This window comes from Melospiza georgiana, chromosome 19, assembly GCF_028018845.1.
Source record: "Melospiza georgiana isolate bMelGeo1 chromosome 19, bMelGeo1.pri, whole genome shotgun sequence".
Taxonomy (NCBI): Eukaryota; Metazoa; Chordata; class Aves; order Passeriformes; family Passerellidae; genus Melospiza; species Melospiza georgiana.
Window position 1 is genome coordinate 5,025,597 of NC_080448.1, and position 17,751 is coordinate 5,043,347.

General features: G+C 43.8%; 1 protein-coding gene across 1 annotated transcript in view; it reads left to right on the forward strand.

The window, feature by feature from the left end:
- The window catches only part of CASTOR2 (cytosolic arginine sensor for mTORC1 subunit 2), a 127,130-nt gene that overhangs the window by 46,680 nt on the left and 62,699 nt on the right, over window positions 1–17,751 (forward strand). Inside the window, exon 2 of the mRNA XM_058037780.1 lies at window positions 15,828–15,898. Within this exon, the coding sequence (XP_057893763.1) occupies window positions 15,828–15,898 (71 nt within the window). The remainder of the gene's footprint in view (window positions 1–15,827; window positions 15,899–17,751) is intronic.

The following is a 17,751-nucleotide window of genomic DNA, read 5'->3' on the forward strand; positions in this document are numbered from 1 at the left end:
CTCACAAGGCCTATCCAGGCTGTACTTGTCTGTTGAAAATGAACAGCCAAACCAGTAAAGGTGGTTTTGCTCTTGCTTTCTCCTGTAGTGAGATTCTCTGGAGTCTAGCATGGTGTGAGCTCTGAGGTTTCCTCAGTGGTGCATTCTTGACAGGCTGGACGGATGGGCTTAGTCCAACAACACAAAGTTTAACAAATCCAAGTGCCAGTCCTGCATTTTGGCTACAATAACCCCTGCAATGCTCCAGGCTGGGGATGGTGTGGCTGGACAGTGCCCAGGCAGAAAGGGACCTGGGGGTGCTGCTCAACAGTGACTGAACGTGAGCCAGCAGAGTGCCCTGGTGGCCAAGAAGACCAATTGCTCCTGGCCTGGATCAGGAATGGTGTGGCCAGCAGGAGCAGGGAGCTCATTCTGCCCCTGCACTGGGCACTGCTGAGGGCACACCTGAGTGCTGTGTCCAGCTCTGGCCCCTCAGCTTGGGAAGGACATTGAGATGCTCGAGCGCATCAGAAGGAAGGAACACCTTGGGGTGTGACCCTGGATCATGCTCAGCTGCTAGAGCACACTGACAGCTTCTCCAAATGCCTCCTGGGCATCTGAACCCTCTGTTGAGGTTAACATGGGGAATATCGTTATAGGGAAGACAGAAATTAAAAATTCACATTCCCAAAACATTCCCGTCATTGTGCCAGATCAGCAGGAGCCAGCAGTGCACAGACATTCCTGTCACCCCTGTCTCTGCTCCATCATGGACCAGACTCTTGATTCCACACTCATAGGAAACAGCACCTAAATCCATGGGTGAAATTTCAGCTTATGGTGCAAAATGCTCTTTGGGCAATTTGATGTGATAGGATTTGACTGCTTTGTACGTCAGAGGATCATTCTGTAATTCATGGTACTGCTTCTTCTAGCAGTGGAGCAAAAAGGCAAAGAATTTACTGGCAAACAAAGGAATGGTAACTTCCCTCTCTTGAATTTATTCAGTTCTTTGAGGTACAAATGTGTTCTTGATGGCCAGAGAAATCAGTCATTCTGCATTAGGAAGCTTGGTTGATGTCTTTAGCAGGCCTTTATGAAGCTCTGTGTAAGTGGTTTTAGAAACAACTTAGAGGGAAAAATAGGATGTGGTTTAACACAGAAGCACTTAATTATGTTTTTATGTTACTGCTTAAAATTTTAATAGTGAGTATGTGAAAATGCGTTACTTCATATGTGAAAATAAGTTATTTCATGCCTCCAAAACACCCCTGGTGTGACATTAATCACTGCCATACTACTGTGACTTGTACTACACCTGAATTTTAATCATTGTATTGTTATGTTCCAATTTGATATCTCTCTTGGTGTCACAAGATCAGATGTGTTTAATTATGGAACAGGATCCTGCTGAGGTTTACACATAGTGCATGCCCCAAGGACGTTGTATCTGAGCTGTGTGTTGGCTCACCTTCCTTAGCAGCCTCCATCATCTGTGCAGCTTCCCAGCCCCACAGGGAATGTGCTGAGGAAGGAAGGGCTGCTCAGCAGTGTGACAGTGGTCACAGGGGTTTTTGGATGAGGGAAGAGATGAGGATCTGACTCCATGTTTCAGAAGGCTTGATTTATTATTTTATGATATATATTATATTAAAACTATATTAAAAGAATAGAAGAAAGGATTTCCTCATAAGGCTAGCTAAGAATAGAATAGGAAAGAATGATAACAAAGGCTCTGTCTCAAACTCTCTGTCCGAGCCAGCTGGCTGTGACTGGCCATTAATTAGAAACAACCACATGAGACCAATCCCAGATGCACCTGTTGCATTCCACAGCAGCAGATAATCATTGTTTACATTTTGTTCATGAGGCCTCCCAGCTTCTCAGGAGAAAAAATCCTAAGGAAAGGATTTTTCATAAAAGATGTCTGTGACACAGCAGAGCTTGAGGAGTGGGAAAAGGTGCATCAGAGTGGGGCCAAACAGACTAGGATTGTGTATTGAGATATTCTGCATCAAGAATAATTGCAGACGCTTAAGATTTGGACTAAGATGGACAATACTGGAATCTGAGGTTTTGTCTGTGATAATGCACTGGAATAGCAAAGGAAACTCAGCTTGGCAGCTGGGCACACTGTCATAGCCCAGTGGAGGAGGCTTTTTAGCTCCTAACCTTCCAGTGAGATTTGAATCTTGGCACTGAGTGAAGGAGACCTTGTGCAATAACCACTGGATTTCCTAATACCTTGTCTGTTGCTCCCCCTCTTGATCTAAGAGCTTTGAAGATCAGAGACTCATTTATGATTGTTTTTTGTTCTTTGAGCAGCTTTCACCCCCTCGCTTCTTTTTCAAAACCCTCCATGTTGTTTATTTACTGATATATGCAAGCAGGAAATTAAAATGGTGACTTAGCAAATTATTTCTGCCAGAACAAAGCCTGCAGACTGTATCTCCAAGCATAAGCTTGACAATAAAGCCTTGCACTCAGCAAAACAGAAGCTGTCTATATTGAAAGAAGAGATCCTCTCTTTCCCAGGCTGTCCTGCACTCTCTGTTCCAAGTCCTGGTTTCAGACAGTTTTTGTACAAATCCTCCAATTGCTCTCTCAAATACAAACAGCTCAGGCAGCAGTTGTTTGCAGAAACCTCCTGGAACTGCTGCTGGAGACTCTGCTTACTGGAAGTGAGATCCTGCTGGAGACCTCTGCACCATGTCAGACTAAATTAGATGTAGATCCCTAGTTATGCTGTAAGTCTTATTCATATTCATCCTCTCTACAGGACTGCATCTTATTGTTCAGGTCATTATTTCCTTTGCCAGCTTTTTTGCTGTTGCTGGATTGTTCTGTGGATGGAGCTGGCAGGGTCCTGTGGTCCTGCTGTCCTGTGGCCCTGTGCTTTTCTCTCCCTGCAATGAGTGTGCAGGCAATACCTGTGTGTTTGTTTCTGTTGTTTTGCACTGTGAAAAAAGCCAAATATTTGCTTGAAAGTGAAGTCTCATACATTGCTGAAAGCTGTGCTCCCTGTATCCTCAGCATAGTTTAGAAATATTCTTAAACTGTTTATTCCCCCAGAGAACTTATCAGAAGAGCAGTAAATGTTAAGACCTGTCTGGGCTGTGTGAGGCCACAGTGAATATCTACTTTTGTGCTCTTTTGTAAAGATGAGATGCAATAAAACCCGATATTGATACTGACTTTTTTTAGAAAGTGCTTTGAGGTCTTGTGAAAAGCAGCAAATAGAAGCCAGGTGGAATTGTGCCTAAGAGTCTTTTCACAGCCTACCTAAAGAATTTGTGTTCTTTAGTTCTTATTCCATCTGTTACTGTCTTAATTCAACATTTTGCTTAGTTTTCTATGTTTTTCTAGGGTATTAAGTGTTTTCTGTGACCTAAATATATTTTTAAGACAGAACTTCCTGTAAGTAAGAGAGGGAGAACTCACTGAGAGAAGCCCTGTGGAGAAGGACTTGGGGTGGATGAAAAGCTGGGCATGAGCCAACAATGTGCAGATGCAGCCCAGAAAGCCAACCATGTCCTAGGCTGAATCAAGAAAGTGGACAACAGGTCAAGGATTCTCCCCCTCTCATGGGTGTACCTGGAGTGCTGTGTCCAGGTCTGGGCATGGGAGTTATTAGAGAGGGTCCAGAGGAGGCCACGGAGATGCTCCAAGGGCTGGAGCCAGGCTGGCAGAGCTGGGGGTGCTCACCTGGAGAGGAGAAGGCTCCAGGGACACCTCAGAGCCCCTTCCAGTGCCTAAAGTGGAATGCCCTTTATAAAAAAAGAGGTATTTTTTTCCATGGGCAGGTAGGGATAGGACAAGAGGAACTAGTTTTAAACTAAAAGAGGAGAGATTTGAAGGTCTTTTCCAAGCCAAACCATTCTCTCATCCTGTGCTGCTAATCACTGGTATTTGCTGGCCGTGGAGATGGGAGAACTGTACTAGGTGAGTCAGGCTATGAGTTTGCACTTTACATTGTGCCTTACACTACCCAAAGTCCAGGGCTGCATCTCATCTGAAGTTTTGTCATTTATTTGGATTGTAGTTTGTCAGTAAAACAAACTTTTCACTGGAGTCTTTATGAAGCATTAAACAAAATTTAGGGTATTCACCCAGATGAATCAATAAATAAGCTTTTTTCCTATGATCATGCTTTGATGGGTTTTGAAATAACAATGACAGAAAGGGCTCCTACAGGCAAGGAATGAGAGCCCTGGTCTGAAGCTCTAAAGAATGTTTGAAATCCTGACTTCAGTGGAAACAGATTGTTGACATACTTCAACCATGTCCCTCAGTTCACAGGGCAGTGTTTTTCCTTAGATCTATAGATTCTTATTTTCCACTTTGCTTATGTATATAAGGATCCTTATGCAGAAAAAAAGAATTGGCACAAGAGGAGCTTCCTTTTACTTCATTACACAGGTCTTTTATCCTGGAATCCTATATTGCTAAAGTAATTCAGTTTAAAAGTACAGAACCGAGGTGACAGAAGAACCTTTTACAGACTCAGCTTCCTGAAGTTTTGACTTGTTTTCTTTCTGAACTGTTGATGTTGAATGCTTGAGCTCTTGGATGCCTGAGCTGGTTGCATTTTTCCACAGCAGGAGAACAGCTCTGAACCCCTTCAGAGCTTTTCAGCCCAGGCAGTGTGGCATGGGCATGCAGGTGTCACAGTGCTAGACATGTCTGGAAGTATCTTATCTTCTCTTTTTTGTGTCATCTGATAGTTTCACATCTTTATTGATGAAAATTAAAGCAACATCTGACAGCATATTTTCTGTTGTGTCCACTTGCCCCCTTTTCAGGTTGGAAGGAAAAAGGAAGTCAGAGCATTTCCAGCCATGGAAATGGTGTTGGCATTACCCAGCATTACCCTTATTTGTTTTTTGTGGGCCTCAACACAGCTGCACACAGAGGAAGATCCAAGATCATTACTCACTAAGTTCTCATACTTTGGAGGTGTCTTTTGCCTCATATTGTTCTGAGAATATTTGTTCTTCCCCAAACCTTTACAAAAGGAAGATCATGTAGTTTTGTTATTTTGCTGTTGATCTCACAATTTTCATTTTCTGTAAATCTTTGACAGCTGTTATTTTGTTGCTTTAATTTTCTCAATCTATTTTGATACTTATCCTGCACAGCACTTGGTGAGGACAGGACAAAAGTACATGATTGCAGCCTGCTGGGCCTTCACAAGGCCTGGTCATTTTGCAATCTTTGGCTGTTTCCAGAGAAGGTGTTTAGGGACTCTGTTGGTTACTGAAGTGTCTCTTCCCTTTTCTCATTCTCCCCTTTTCTGTGGTAATGCAGGCAATGCAGTAAGACATAAAATTAAGTGGGGATTAGAATTTCATGTGAAGTGGTATTTTAAATGGAGCTGCACTTGATTCATTTATGCTTTAAAGGAAAGAGTATAAGGCAAGGGAAGATCTGCTAGTTAAAATACTAAAATTTGCCAGGGGCATGGCATTTCCTTTAACTTCCAAGATACCTATCCAGTCAAAGATGAGTGGAAGTAGATGTTGTCTGTTCCCTCAGGGTCTCACTTCAAGCTGTCTTAGTTTCATGCTACTTCTGCTTGTGGAAAGTTTGTCAGAGCGTTATAAATGCGTTGGATTGGTTCCCATAGACTTGAAATGCCTCTTCACAATGTAAGCGGACCACTGCCATTCAGGTGCTTTTTTAGTTTGACTAAGATGACAGTACTGATTTCTGATAGTTGGAACCATAAACTGTTACTGAAATGCTCGCTGTTTTTCCTGGTACAGTTCTGCCATGCCCCCCACCCCCTTCCCCAGCACAATTAATATTGTGTCTTGGTTTTAAAAGACAGGTGTTTGCTAAGGAAGGCAGGAACTTCCCTTGGAATGGAGACTGTGACTCCCTCCAAATTATTATAACTTTGAAATTAAGGAGCTTTCAGGCAGAGATACAGAAAAAGGAGTAACAGTTCTTTACTAGTGTGTATGCATACAACAAGGCAAACAACAACAATGGCAGCAACAACAAACAAACAAAACAAAAACAACAACAAAAAAGAAAATAAATTAAAAAAAAAAAAGCTAACCAAAACCAAAAAGCAGAAAACCCAATAAAGTCTCTTTACTGCTCTTTAAGTGCTTCCCCTGGGTGCAGTTCCGGGCACGGCCGCCAGGGGCGCTGCTGGCTCCGGGCGGGCAGGGCGGGGCGGGGACTCCCCCGGGCCGGCAGGGGGCGCTGTGGGGCGGGCCCGGGCACCGCACGGTGATGGCGGCCGGGCTGGATGGCGGAGCTGGGCTGCGGCAGGAGCTCGGCAGCTGGAGCTGGCACTGCCTGCTGTCCCCACAGGCCAGGAGTGTAGCAAAAACCCAGAGCAGTGGCAGAAAAAACGGCAGGGACTGGGCAGCAGCAGCCTGGCTCCTGAACAGGCTCAGGGAACCCCTGAGGCCCCCCCTCAGGTTTCCCCTGAAGCACCCCACAGACAGTGACAGTCCCTTTTTAGTGAGGCAGGGCCTTGATAAGGTACAATGGCCACTCTTATGAGCAGAGCTGCACTCATGGTAGAAGAAAGCAGACAGAACCCCACAGTTGTGGGGAACTCCCCACAGCCAGCCCAGCCTGTCTCCCATATGGATGCTGAGAGAAACAGAGCCAGCAGCTGCCCCAACCCCTTCTTTCCCAGCCCGGTTCTCCCAGTATCTCTGAAAGAAAGTAACCCTCAGGTAAGAGTGTAGCCAGGTGCCCTCCTCCCCTGAGCTTGGCAATTTATTTTGTCTCTCCAAAGTACCCAGTCATTATTGTCTCTTAGCAACAAAATGGGAGAAAATTCCCTAAGAGAAAGAAACAAAAGGAAAACTCCTAAACCCCACATCTTGGTTGAAAAAACAGCTGTTTTCTCATCACCAAGCAAACTGAACAGCCTTACAAAGCATGTTCCTAAAGCACACTGCTGTGTGATTTGCTCTCTAGAAACATCTACCCTTCTTCATTGTGGTGGGTGCTGCACAGAGAGCATGAGAGTTCTTGTGCTGAAACTCTGCAAGGATCAAAAGCCAAATATGAAGGCACTGCAGCCACTTAAATCAGCCAACAAACATATCCCAAATGTCAGAACATGGCCTGGGAATGGGTAACTCCCTTAATTTCTGGAGACTTCTGGAGCATTGATATGAGGCCCTGATTGGAGCTGCTTTTGAGTTCATGTGACTTCTCTCACTCTGGGGGTTCTGCAGGGGTCTGAGCCAGACCCAGCAAAGCTCAGTCCTGTGGAGTGTTTTTCAGAGTGGGGAAGCAACAAGGAACATCTGTGGGATGGTGCTGGCCCCGACACTGATTTTGACCCAAACAGTGACCCACTCTGCATTATCATTTATGATATACATACTTCTGCAGGAGCTCTGGCTTTTGTTTTGGGTGTTGATTTGGCATCTGGATTTTAGGAACAATATTCCAAAACTGCAGAATTCCATCTGAGCCATGTAATGCTGATTTGCTGAATAATCTTATGTTTTCCTTGGGGCTGATAGGCCTGGGAAGAAGTTTTATGCTTCTGCCTTTACTATGAGCTTTTCCTTTGCAGTGTGAAGAGACCAGTTTATAAAGAGTGACTTAGAAGAGCATTGTTAAAAAACCTGACATTTTCAAGGCTAAAACTTTGTGGATAGTCAATATTGACTGACTTTAAAAACTTCAAAATTCTTGAAATGCATTTTCCATTTTGCTTATGTTTTTAGGGATCTTTTTCCAGAAAAAAAGAATTTAAAAAAAGAGGAGCTTTCTTTTACTTCATTAACAAAGGAAGCAAATGAAGCTTCCTTTTGGTGCCTCTGGGAGCAAACTCAGGTTTGGTTAACTGCAGGTTTATGGAAAGCTGGGTACAGGCACATTTACAACACTGTTTTGTACATAATATGAGCTAGAATATACAGAAATACTAAACATCACTGGGCTGGGTAGTTTCCATCTTGAACAGGACTCAAAAGCAGAGCCTAGGAGAATGAGAATAGTCAGAGGTTGCTTTTGCTATAAAGGTGTCCTTAGTCATACAAAAAGCTGAAACTTCTCTCTGAACTTGAAGGAAAGTTGGTGAAACTCTGTTTTTTAATTTTTTATTCAGGCTCCTAAATTTTTAATGTGCCTTAAATTTGGGGTTGACATGCAGCCTCACAGCATTCATCCTCAGATTGATGTGGGGTGTTGGACCTGCTTGCAAGTGGAAGTTCTTTGAAAATGATGAGGCCTGAAATGTGTTTCTCCTGCCTCTCCATTCCCATGGAGGATGGCTTGCTGAATCTCCTCCTCCCTCTTTAATTCCCCCAGCACACATGTTCTCAATTACTGCCTGCATTGAAGCTGCAAACATTTCTTGAACATCTAACTTTCTACACTGAGTATTGGAAATATATTTTAGCAGTTTGTGGGAGAACTGTTATGTCCCATGCTGGGAAAATGGTGTTTATGGTTCCTGTAGTAAAACAAGTCCACAACAGATTTTCTGTTTCTTCATCCTTCTTGGAGTAATATTGTAAGAACCTCTTACCCCCAGTGCATTGAGCATGGGTTGCTCCCATCTTTGAAATAAAAAGCATATGCTCTGCAGTCTGTGTTTTTCATTGCTGTCCACAAAATAATCACTGGTTTTTGGCTGATCACAATAATAGCTGCTATGAACCCCAAATATATGAGTTTGGATGTACAGCAGCATTACATTTGATGAAAACTCAATTGTTGGAAGGATTTTAAAGTCAATAATTGCAGCAGAGAGCATTAAAGGAGTGATAGTATAATGCCTGATTTGGAAGGGAAAAGGAAATGGGAGTTAGTCTTTTTCTCAGTGTGTGCATTGTTCTGATAGGATAATCCTTCAGGATCCAGGTAGTATCATGTGTCCACAAGCCTTTGTTGTACATAACATTATACTTTATTTTCAGCTGTAAACCTTAGGACCCACACCCACATCTGTAACATGTTTCTCAGTTCAGATTTTGGGTCGCAGAAGAGAATGTTGTGGTTAAGGAAAATGCAGTGTTGTACTCCACCTCTCTCTTGTGCTGAAAATTGTTTCAACTCTGACAGTGATCAGGGGATAGATAGTGTTACTGCTGTACAGACAAAGTTTTTAAAGCACAGTTACCTTCTGCTTAAATAAATTATAGGCTTGTTCAAATGGAAAAAATTACTTTTGCATCTCATCTGTGACTAAGTTGACTCACAATAGAGGGGCCCCTGAGAATGCCTGCACACAGGGATAGCAAAGAGAGAAGAGGAAAAGGTGTGTCTGGATCAATTAGTTAATTGTTAGATAATAAATGAATACTCTTTACCTTTGCACACAAACTGAACCTCTTTTTCATTTACTTCAGAGATTTGCTGACAGCGTTCTCTCCCAAAGCAAGGAGCTCTTGCCATTTGATGTAAACACTCATTGACTCTCTGTGGAGATTTGAAAAATTGCTTTCCTGTCATTAACAATGATGAATCTGTAAACAATATTGTTAAAGATGCTGGGGGGGTGGGCATCAAACCAAGGGGAACAGATTAAAGGAATTTAAGAAGTGATGTACACTTTTAGTTATGCTCTGTACAGGCAGCACTGTACAATGCATCAAATGTCGTTTCATAAAAATTATTTTTATAATTCTTGATGAAATTTAAGGATTTAGGGGTTTTTGCTATTGTTCTGCTGCTTGTCCTGGGGTGATGTTGCACCAACTGAGGCCCTGCTGTTTCTGATGTGTTGCTTTAAAAAATGCTGGAGCAACAACAGCAATAAAAGATGAGCAAAGTGCCTGAGATGCTCATTTAATTCCCATTAGCACAATAAATGTGAATATGATGAGGTTTGTTTTGATTTTATATCCCTGTGCTTCTCCACAGGGATGGTTTAGATCTGTATCAGAAATGGAAGCTGAGTCATAGGTTGGCCAGGAGGACCAGAATGGAGCAAGGCATTTGATCTGAGTTTCTGGAGCTCACAATGTAACTCTGGCAATTTTGGAGGGAGGTGTTTTTTATTGGCAGTCTGTTGGTTTTTTTAAGTGGATAGGAGTCTTGCTTCATTGTCCAATTTGTAAATCCAAAGACCTTGCACTCTATATTAGCAGACTGAAATAATTCCTGATGTAATTTCTGGATTTACCTGAAAGAGAGAGAGCTTTCCTGCCTGCCCTGCAGGCTTGGGTCAGAGCAATGGCCATAACTCCCCTGCTTGCCCAGGGCAGTGTTCCTGCAGCCACGGGCACTGGATCCTGGAACCCAGGGGCTGTGCTGCTGCCTGCCTCAGCACTGGGAGCTCCCATCCCAGCAGGGACAGAGGCTGGGAGCAGAAGCAGTTGCAGGGATCTGGCTTAGCAATGGTAGCCTGTCCTCACATAGCTGCCTGTAATGACTGGAGGAACATGTTATCTAAGGTAACTTTATCTTTTGGATATTTCTGTTACAGGCAGCTCTCCTGTCTCTTGGGTCTGAGGGCTGTGACACTCTTCATGCTTCAAGTGTCTTCATCCCCTCTCATATTTATTTGTTCCTAATAATTTTTTTCTGGAGGAGGAGAAGGATGGAAAAGCTTTTAAATAACAGGGTTTATGTTCTCAGAGGAGAATGTGCTGAGAGGCCTTGCGAGCAGTTTTCTGTTCTCCCCCAAGGTGTGCCAGGCTAAGAGGATGTGTCTTTGTCTTTCCTGCATGTTAACAGTTATTATGGGTCCCACAAGTGTCCAAGCTGCTCCCACCTCAGTAAATTGCCCAGAGTCTGCATTTCTTGGCATCCCCATTAAAGCTGGAAGTTGGTTCCTACCCCAGCTCATTGCATATGAGGGGTGTTTGCTGTTACTTCTGGCAATCCTGTGGTTTGCAGACTAAACTCCAGCTCTGGAGCCCCCAGCTTCATCCCCTGCCTGCTGTATGAGTGACCAAATTTCAGCTCCACAGCCCAATTCCACTTGAGTTTCTTCTGAAGGAAATAGTAGGTCAGTGTAGCATAGACAGCACCTCAGCAATCTTAGGATGGCCATGGCTGGTCCATGTTTAAGGCTTTTGCTGTCCCTTGATGCTGGCAATGCTGTGCTGCTCTGGTTCCTGAAGACACTCATGGCCTGCTGCAGATGATATGTGTGTCTGCATTTTCTCTTGTGCTATGGTTCACCTTCTGTCTAAGCTTGCCTTAAATTCACTTTATCCTAGTGCTGAGGTTCCAGGTATTTCATTTTGACATAAAGAGCAGCAGATGATTTTCTTAGCAGTCTCCTGGCTTTGTGGAGCTGCACAGCACCGTGATAGTGTCCTGCAGCTCTGCACTGCCCTGGCAGGAGCTGCAGAAATGTCTCCAGTGGGGAAGTCCTCAGAGGCAGTAGGAGGGATGATGTTGGTTTTGATCCTCTTGAAGGGACCTCTAGTACCCATTTACAGAAGTGAGCATGGAGTACTGTGGCCAGAACTAGAGGGGCCCTGCCTCCAGCCAGGTGGAGGACAGGGACAATCAGATCTGCTGGACTGTGTGGATCTGTGGCACATCAGAGCCACAAGCACATACAGCTGTAGTTGACACTGCTGCACAGTGCACCCTGATCCCACCCAGATATGTAGGGGCAGAATCCAACTCTGTTTCTGCAGTGACAGGAGGATCTCAACTCTGCTGGAAGCTGAAGTGAGCCTGACTGGAAATGAATGGCAAAACCAGCCCATTGTGCCTGGCCCAGAGAGCCCCTGTGTCCTTGGCATAGATGGCCTCAGGAGAGGGTATTTCAAGGACCCAAAAGGGCATTGTTGGGCTTTTGGGGGAGCTGCTGTGGAGACAGAGGAAATTGGGCTGAATACCTTGCCTGGTCTCTCAGAGGACCTTTCTGCAGTAGGACTGCAGAGGGTGAAGAGCAACAGGTAGTGATCACTACCACACCAGTGCTCTGACAGCAGCACTGCACCCACTGGGACTGTGGGACCCCATCCATGGGATGAGTGGAGAACTGGAGAGTCAGGGAGTGCTCAGCAGGACTTGCCCATCCTTCAGTGGTGCTCTACAACCTCTATGTCATTAACAGCACAGGTGTCCTTCACTGTTTTCCAAATATGTCTCACAAGATGTTGCATTGAATCTTCCTCTTGTCATTATTCATAAACTGCAAAAAGGATCACCAAGAATTAGACGATTAGCATGTGTCTTAATCTGTGATAAGAATATATATTGTCATGATAACATACAGAGTGAAGCGTACAAATCCCTCCTCATCTCAAATGGGAAGACAGCCTGGAACAAATCCCAACAAATTATGTCTTTCATATTCACACAGATTAACTTGCTGCTACTGCTTCTAAATTTCTATTCCGTTCAACTGCTTCTTTGCAGACTTCTGTGTTGCTTCCAGACTTTGCATTTGACTTCCTTGAATGGCATTTAGCCATGGTTTCCTACATGTGGGGAGACCAGCTGCCCACATGCTGCTGCAATGAATCTTTTCCATAGGGCAAACAGTTTTGTAACTCTTGACCCCGCTGAGATAACAATTAATTAAGCAGTTTCTTTATAAATAAGGAGGTAGGACTTGTGGTCCTCATTAAAGACCATTGTCTGTACTGAACTTTCAGATGACCCACACCATTATTCCTAGAAACTTGTGCTGTGTGTGTGACCCAGAACAAATAGAAGCCACATTCATCCCAGTATTACCACTCTAGTGATCTCAGCAGACCTGGGAGACCAAATGTCTGGAGGAGACACTTCTGGTGTGGACCTGCAAGCACAGCCAGGCACTCCACTTCCCTGCTCACTTCTCCCCTGGAGACTGGAGCAATGTTTGCAAACTGAAATGATGCTGTTGCTGCATCCCATAGGCACTTCCCTGCTCTGTGCAAGCTTGAGGATTTCTTCCATACACAGTGTAAGCTTTGCAGTTTCAAAGATCTAATCTAATAATAGATTGGTCTACATTTGTGGCATTGCCAGAAAAAGGCATATGTTGTCAGGCAGTCAAAGTCAGCAACAGTGCTTCAGTGGAAATGTGCTTAAACACTGAGAAGGCAGAAATCCAAAATAATCCATCCAAGGCTTGGCTATTAGGAAACTAAAAATACTGTCTTCCTACATTTAGGCTTTCCACATGTACTTAGAGAAATACTGTTTGTCTGATGGCTCAAAATTATTAAAGGGTAATTCTTTTCCTTTCTTAGATTTGGTGTGATAATGGAAGATGCTGTTGGCATTCAGCTTATTGAAGTCTGGTTTAAGAGGAAATAGAAATTATTGAAATAACTCCAATGGAAGAGGCATGTGTAGTGTAATGTGGGAGAGAGAGATGACATTGAGTTCCTTTTTCCTATCACACAAGGTTTGCAATTCCAATTTTTCATGTCTAGATTTCCTCTGGGAAAAGAATGTATGATTGGCTTGAACTAAATGAATGTATACCACAAGAACCACTGGTCTTCTCTGTGCTGGTGAAAGACTTCACTTTTAAATTCAGATGGCTCTGTGGTCCTGACCTTTTACAGAACTGCACTGAGTTGGGGGTTGGGCTTTGAGGTGGTATATGAAGATATGAGGTTTTGACATGAGTTCTGAGGCAGCAATTATGGGATTTCATGTGTATATATCCCTTAAATATCAGCATATTTAGATGTGTGGCCAGAAACTGGCATCTGTCACAATCATTTTTCTCCTAAGGTCAGTGTGTGCACACAGACACTTATTGCTGTTCTAGTAAAAAATTCTTCCATAAATGCCATCGCAGATCAGGAAAGGTTAGGTTTTTAATATTAATGTTTTCTCCTTTAGGACCTCTAGTTTCTCAGTATGCATGTGACTCAGTCAAACAAAGAGTTTTATTTCAGTGACTTCTTCTCTAGGGAATTCACCCACTGCAACAAATACTTCTGCCAGCTAGTACCCACATGAAGCAGCATCCCAGAAGTCCTTTTTGCCCAGCTTGTATTATCCCTTGCACTGGTAGCAGCCTCCTGCAATTTAGAAGTGATGGTAAAAAAATTGAGCTGCTGCTATTTTCTGCTTCTTTTGGCACTATTCCTGGAGAGAGTTGAGTTGGTAAATGTGGCTGTCACAGCAGCTATTACCAATGACACAAAATAATTAAGTTGTGGTTTCTGTTGTGGTGGGGCCATGTCTGTATTTTATAATGCTATGTCCGTGCTAGGAAGGAGTGTTCTGCTTGATTGTTGTGATGGATGCTTCCAGGAAAACAGGACAGGTCTCTAAAGGCAGGTTGTCTAATGCTTTCCATGTACATGAAATCCTGTTTGGTTACATGGCAGCCCACTAATTGAACTGTGTGTTGTTTCCTCTCAGTTTTCTGATGAGGTGATGAGGAGGGCAGCATCCATCTCATTTTTCTTCCTGTTGCTTTTGGAGGGGATAGCTGCTATGTTTGTTCTTTTCAGCCAGTCAGAAGAATGCTGAAGCCAGGTTTTTATCTGATTCTTTATGAAGTGAATGCTTTAATTTTTTGATGTCTTGAGCCACCAATATGGGATTACAGACTTTCAGAAGTCTTGAAGACTTTTGGACACAGATGCTCAGCAGTGCTGAGAAGCCTTGGCAGTCCCTGGTTCTTTAATCCTGCTGAACTGTGCTTCATGCAGAAATTACACTGTGAAGATGCTGTAAAATTTGGGGGCCTGGAGAACAATCTCTTTCTTCTCTCTTTGTTTTTAAATACTGGACTTTTCCTAGTATTTAAAATATTTTCTGTATGTTGTCTCAGATAAATTTGAGAGTATTATAGTGTAACTATGAAATCCTGCTCTGTGGTTCTTAGAGACACATGCTCTTCCTACTGCACCCAATTTAGAGGGAATAATTTTCCCTGGTCTTAGGCAACAAGCACAGTCAGTCCATGTGCTCTGGCATTCTCCTGGAGGGGCAGGGAGCCCTGTGGGTGTTGAGGATGCTGGCCAGACTGTGCTGGTGCTCTGCTGAAGGTGAACATGAGCTTGCAAAATGTCATGCTGACCTTCCTGCCATTGCTGGGAACCAGCTAGATAGAAACTGGGGGTTTTTTTCAGTAGATGTTGATGTACATATGTTGGTGTGTCAGGGAAAAAAAAAAACTTTTCAGCTATATGTGGTGTTAAGCCTTAAGGCTGAAGCTTTTTTTGTGTGTCTGCAGTGGAAGAATCCCATGTCACATTGGATTTGTGTCTCCTGTTAGAGGTGACATTGTGTTAAATGGTGAAGGAGCTGGGGGTGCTGCTCTGCACATGGCCTGTGAATGTCAGAAGATGGAGCAGAACAGAGGCCACAGGGGTTGGGCAGGGGGACAGCTCAGCCTTGTGTCCGTTGGCTTGATGGCTGCCACCACTCTTCTGCACCAGGAGCACCCCAGGAAGGGGAGAGGACCAGCACAGGAAATTGGGAAAAAGCCAAAAACCTCTGAAGGAGCAAAGAAGAGATACTGGGGCTTGGTTTAGAGGATAGATGTCCAACCTTGATAAGGCAAGAAACTTAAGTGGGCAAAAAGGTGCATGTGTGAACCATGGAAATGCTTTTGGAGGGTGCTGGAGTGAGCAGTCAGTGAGCAAAGGTTTTTGCTCTGTGTCAGTGCAACACAGCAGGTCCTGGATGTGATGGGAAGCCTTAAGGGATATGGTAATTAAGAAAAGTAACTAAGAACTAAGTAATAAAAACAATAAGAGTTTTACCAGCTTCATTGTGCATAGGCAGGCAGCAGGGAATATGGGTCACACAGTATGAGCTACCCAGAAATAAAATCCAGGTCTGTTAATGCCTCAGGCCTCTCCATAAACATCAGACCGTGACTCTTTCCTTCAGCACAGCTTGGATGGGAAAGGATTTCCATTTTAGGTGGAAGATGAGGCTCTGCTCAGTCCAGGTGCTAATCATGTTCTCCTGCTGTTTGCCTTTGCCAGGTGCAAGTTCTTCAGCCTCACAGAAACCCCTGAGGACTACACCATCATTGTGGATGAAGAGGGCTTCCTGGGTAAGTGTCAGCACGTGCCACTTCTGTATCCAGCATGGGGTGGATGAGGAAAACATGTCATCTCACTGAGACTGTAAACCAAAATGTTTGTAAAACAAGTCTGTTTGTAAGTGCTGGTAGTGCAGCTCTGAAAGGTGCTTTGATCACTTAAGCACACTGTCTCTGCTACCATGCTGTACAAGGCAATTCAGACATGGAATATGAATATATTTGAACACTGGGAGAGGATCACACACAAGTCTTAAAGAGTAGTTAAAGCAGATTTGAAAAAGCAAAACCCTCTGCATACAACTGCATTAAAATGAGCTGGCCTATGTCCCCAAGCCTCCATCAGTATACCACATCTTGCATTTCCAGCTTCTGTGAACCCCTGTCTTTGAAAGGAGCACTTCAGTAGTTTGTATCATCTCTGCAGCCAGCACAATGCTGTGGAGTTTGGGCTCCTTTGGCTCATCTGTGTAAGCTGTGATTTATCCCCCTTTCCTACACCCAGCTCTCCCTGTACTAAGTGTGCCATCTTTGCCTGGGGTGGCTGAAGGGGTCAATGCTGGAGTTGGTTGTGTGTCACAGAAGGTGGTTGGCATGTGCTTGAGAGCTGCAGATTCTTGGCATTGTGCAAGAGCTGATGTAGAGAATGGTTTGGCTTTGTAAATGGAAATAGTTTGTAATAACCTTTATCATGTGTGGAGGTTTTGTTTGTAACTGTGTTATTGAGGTGAGGGAATGAGGAAGTGTTGGGCAGCTGTTGTTATTTTTGTTCAGTTACTCCTTCTGTGTTTGGAATTAAAAGTCAGAGAAAATTCGTTAAAGTATGAAAAAAGAGGATTTCATTCCTGAATAGGAATTAACTCTTGAGAACCTTCTTGTGATACTGTAATATTCAATGGTTTTGTAATATCCAAACTACAAGGAGAAAATTGGAAACTACATCATCTTTATTTAGTACAGAGTTCTGTGATCAGTAACCTTGCTGAAGTTGCCCCTTTTCTGCTTCAGGAATACTCACAAACATGATAGTGCAAACTACATTTTAGACCAGTACGTGGTACCTAAACATTTTAGTAAATTAATTACTAGACTGAGAATGCTGAATAGATCTTTACAGCTGTATCTGTTTATAATTTGGGAGCTTTGAGGTTTGATTGAAAGTCTATGCTATGTACTTTTGATCCCAGAAGAGGTGACAGAAGGTTCTGCTACCAGAGTGTCCCTTGTTGTATTTTTTAAGGGGCATATGCACAGGAATTTTACTACCAGTGGTAGTGTCAGCTTTATTGTTATCTGTGGCAAATCAATTCTAATTTGGTTTTGCCATGATAGTAGGATGCAGAGCCTCCCTCTAACAGCTTCATTTTAGGAGGAGAAAGTTTCTGGGTTATTTTCCAAGGGGCACAGCAAGAAACCAAGGGATTCTCATTCTTAGGAGGGAGTCTGTGGTACTGAACCTGCAGGTGGGATGTGCCAGGGGAATGCCCCTCTCCAGCATCATGCCTGTGTCTGACATCCATGGCACTCATTTCTCTGCCCACTTGGCATGACACAGATTTTTCAATTCAGTCATTGGTGACAAGTTGAATTGCAACCACCCCTGTAGAGCCTCCAGCAGCCACACTGCTGTTTATCTCTCTGAAGTTATTCTAGCTTGAAACAAAGGTGAGCTCAAGCAGTTGTCTGGCTCATGCATACCGAGGGCCTGTTGCACTGTGCACCATTGGTTGTGCTCTGAGCAAATCCCAGCTCTGGCACCACCACTGTCCTCAAGAAGCTGCATGTCCCAGGTTGTCTCTGTGAACCAGGCAGTGCTGCTGCAATTCAAAGTCCTCTCTGGATCTTCTGTTGCCTTGGCTCTCTCT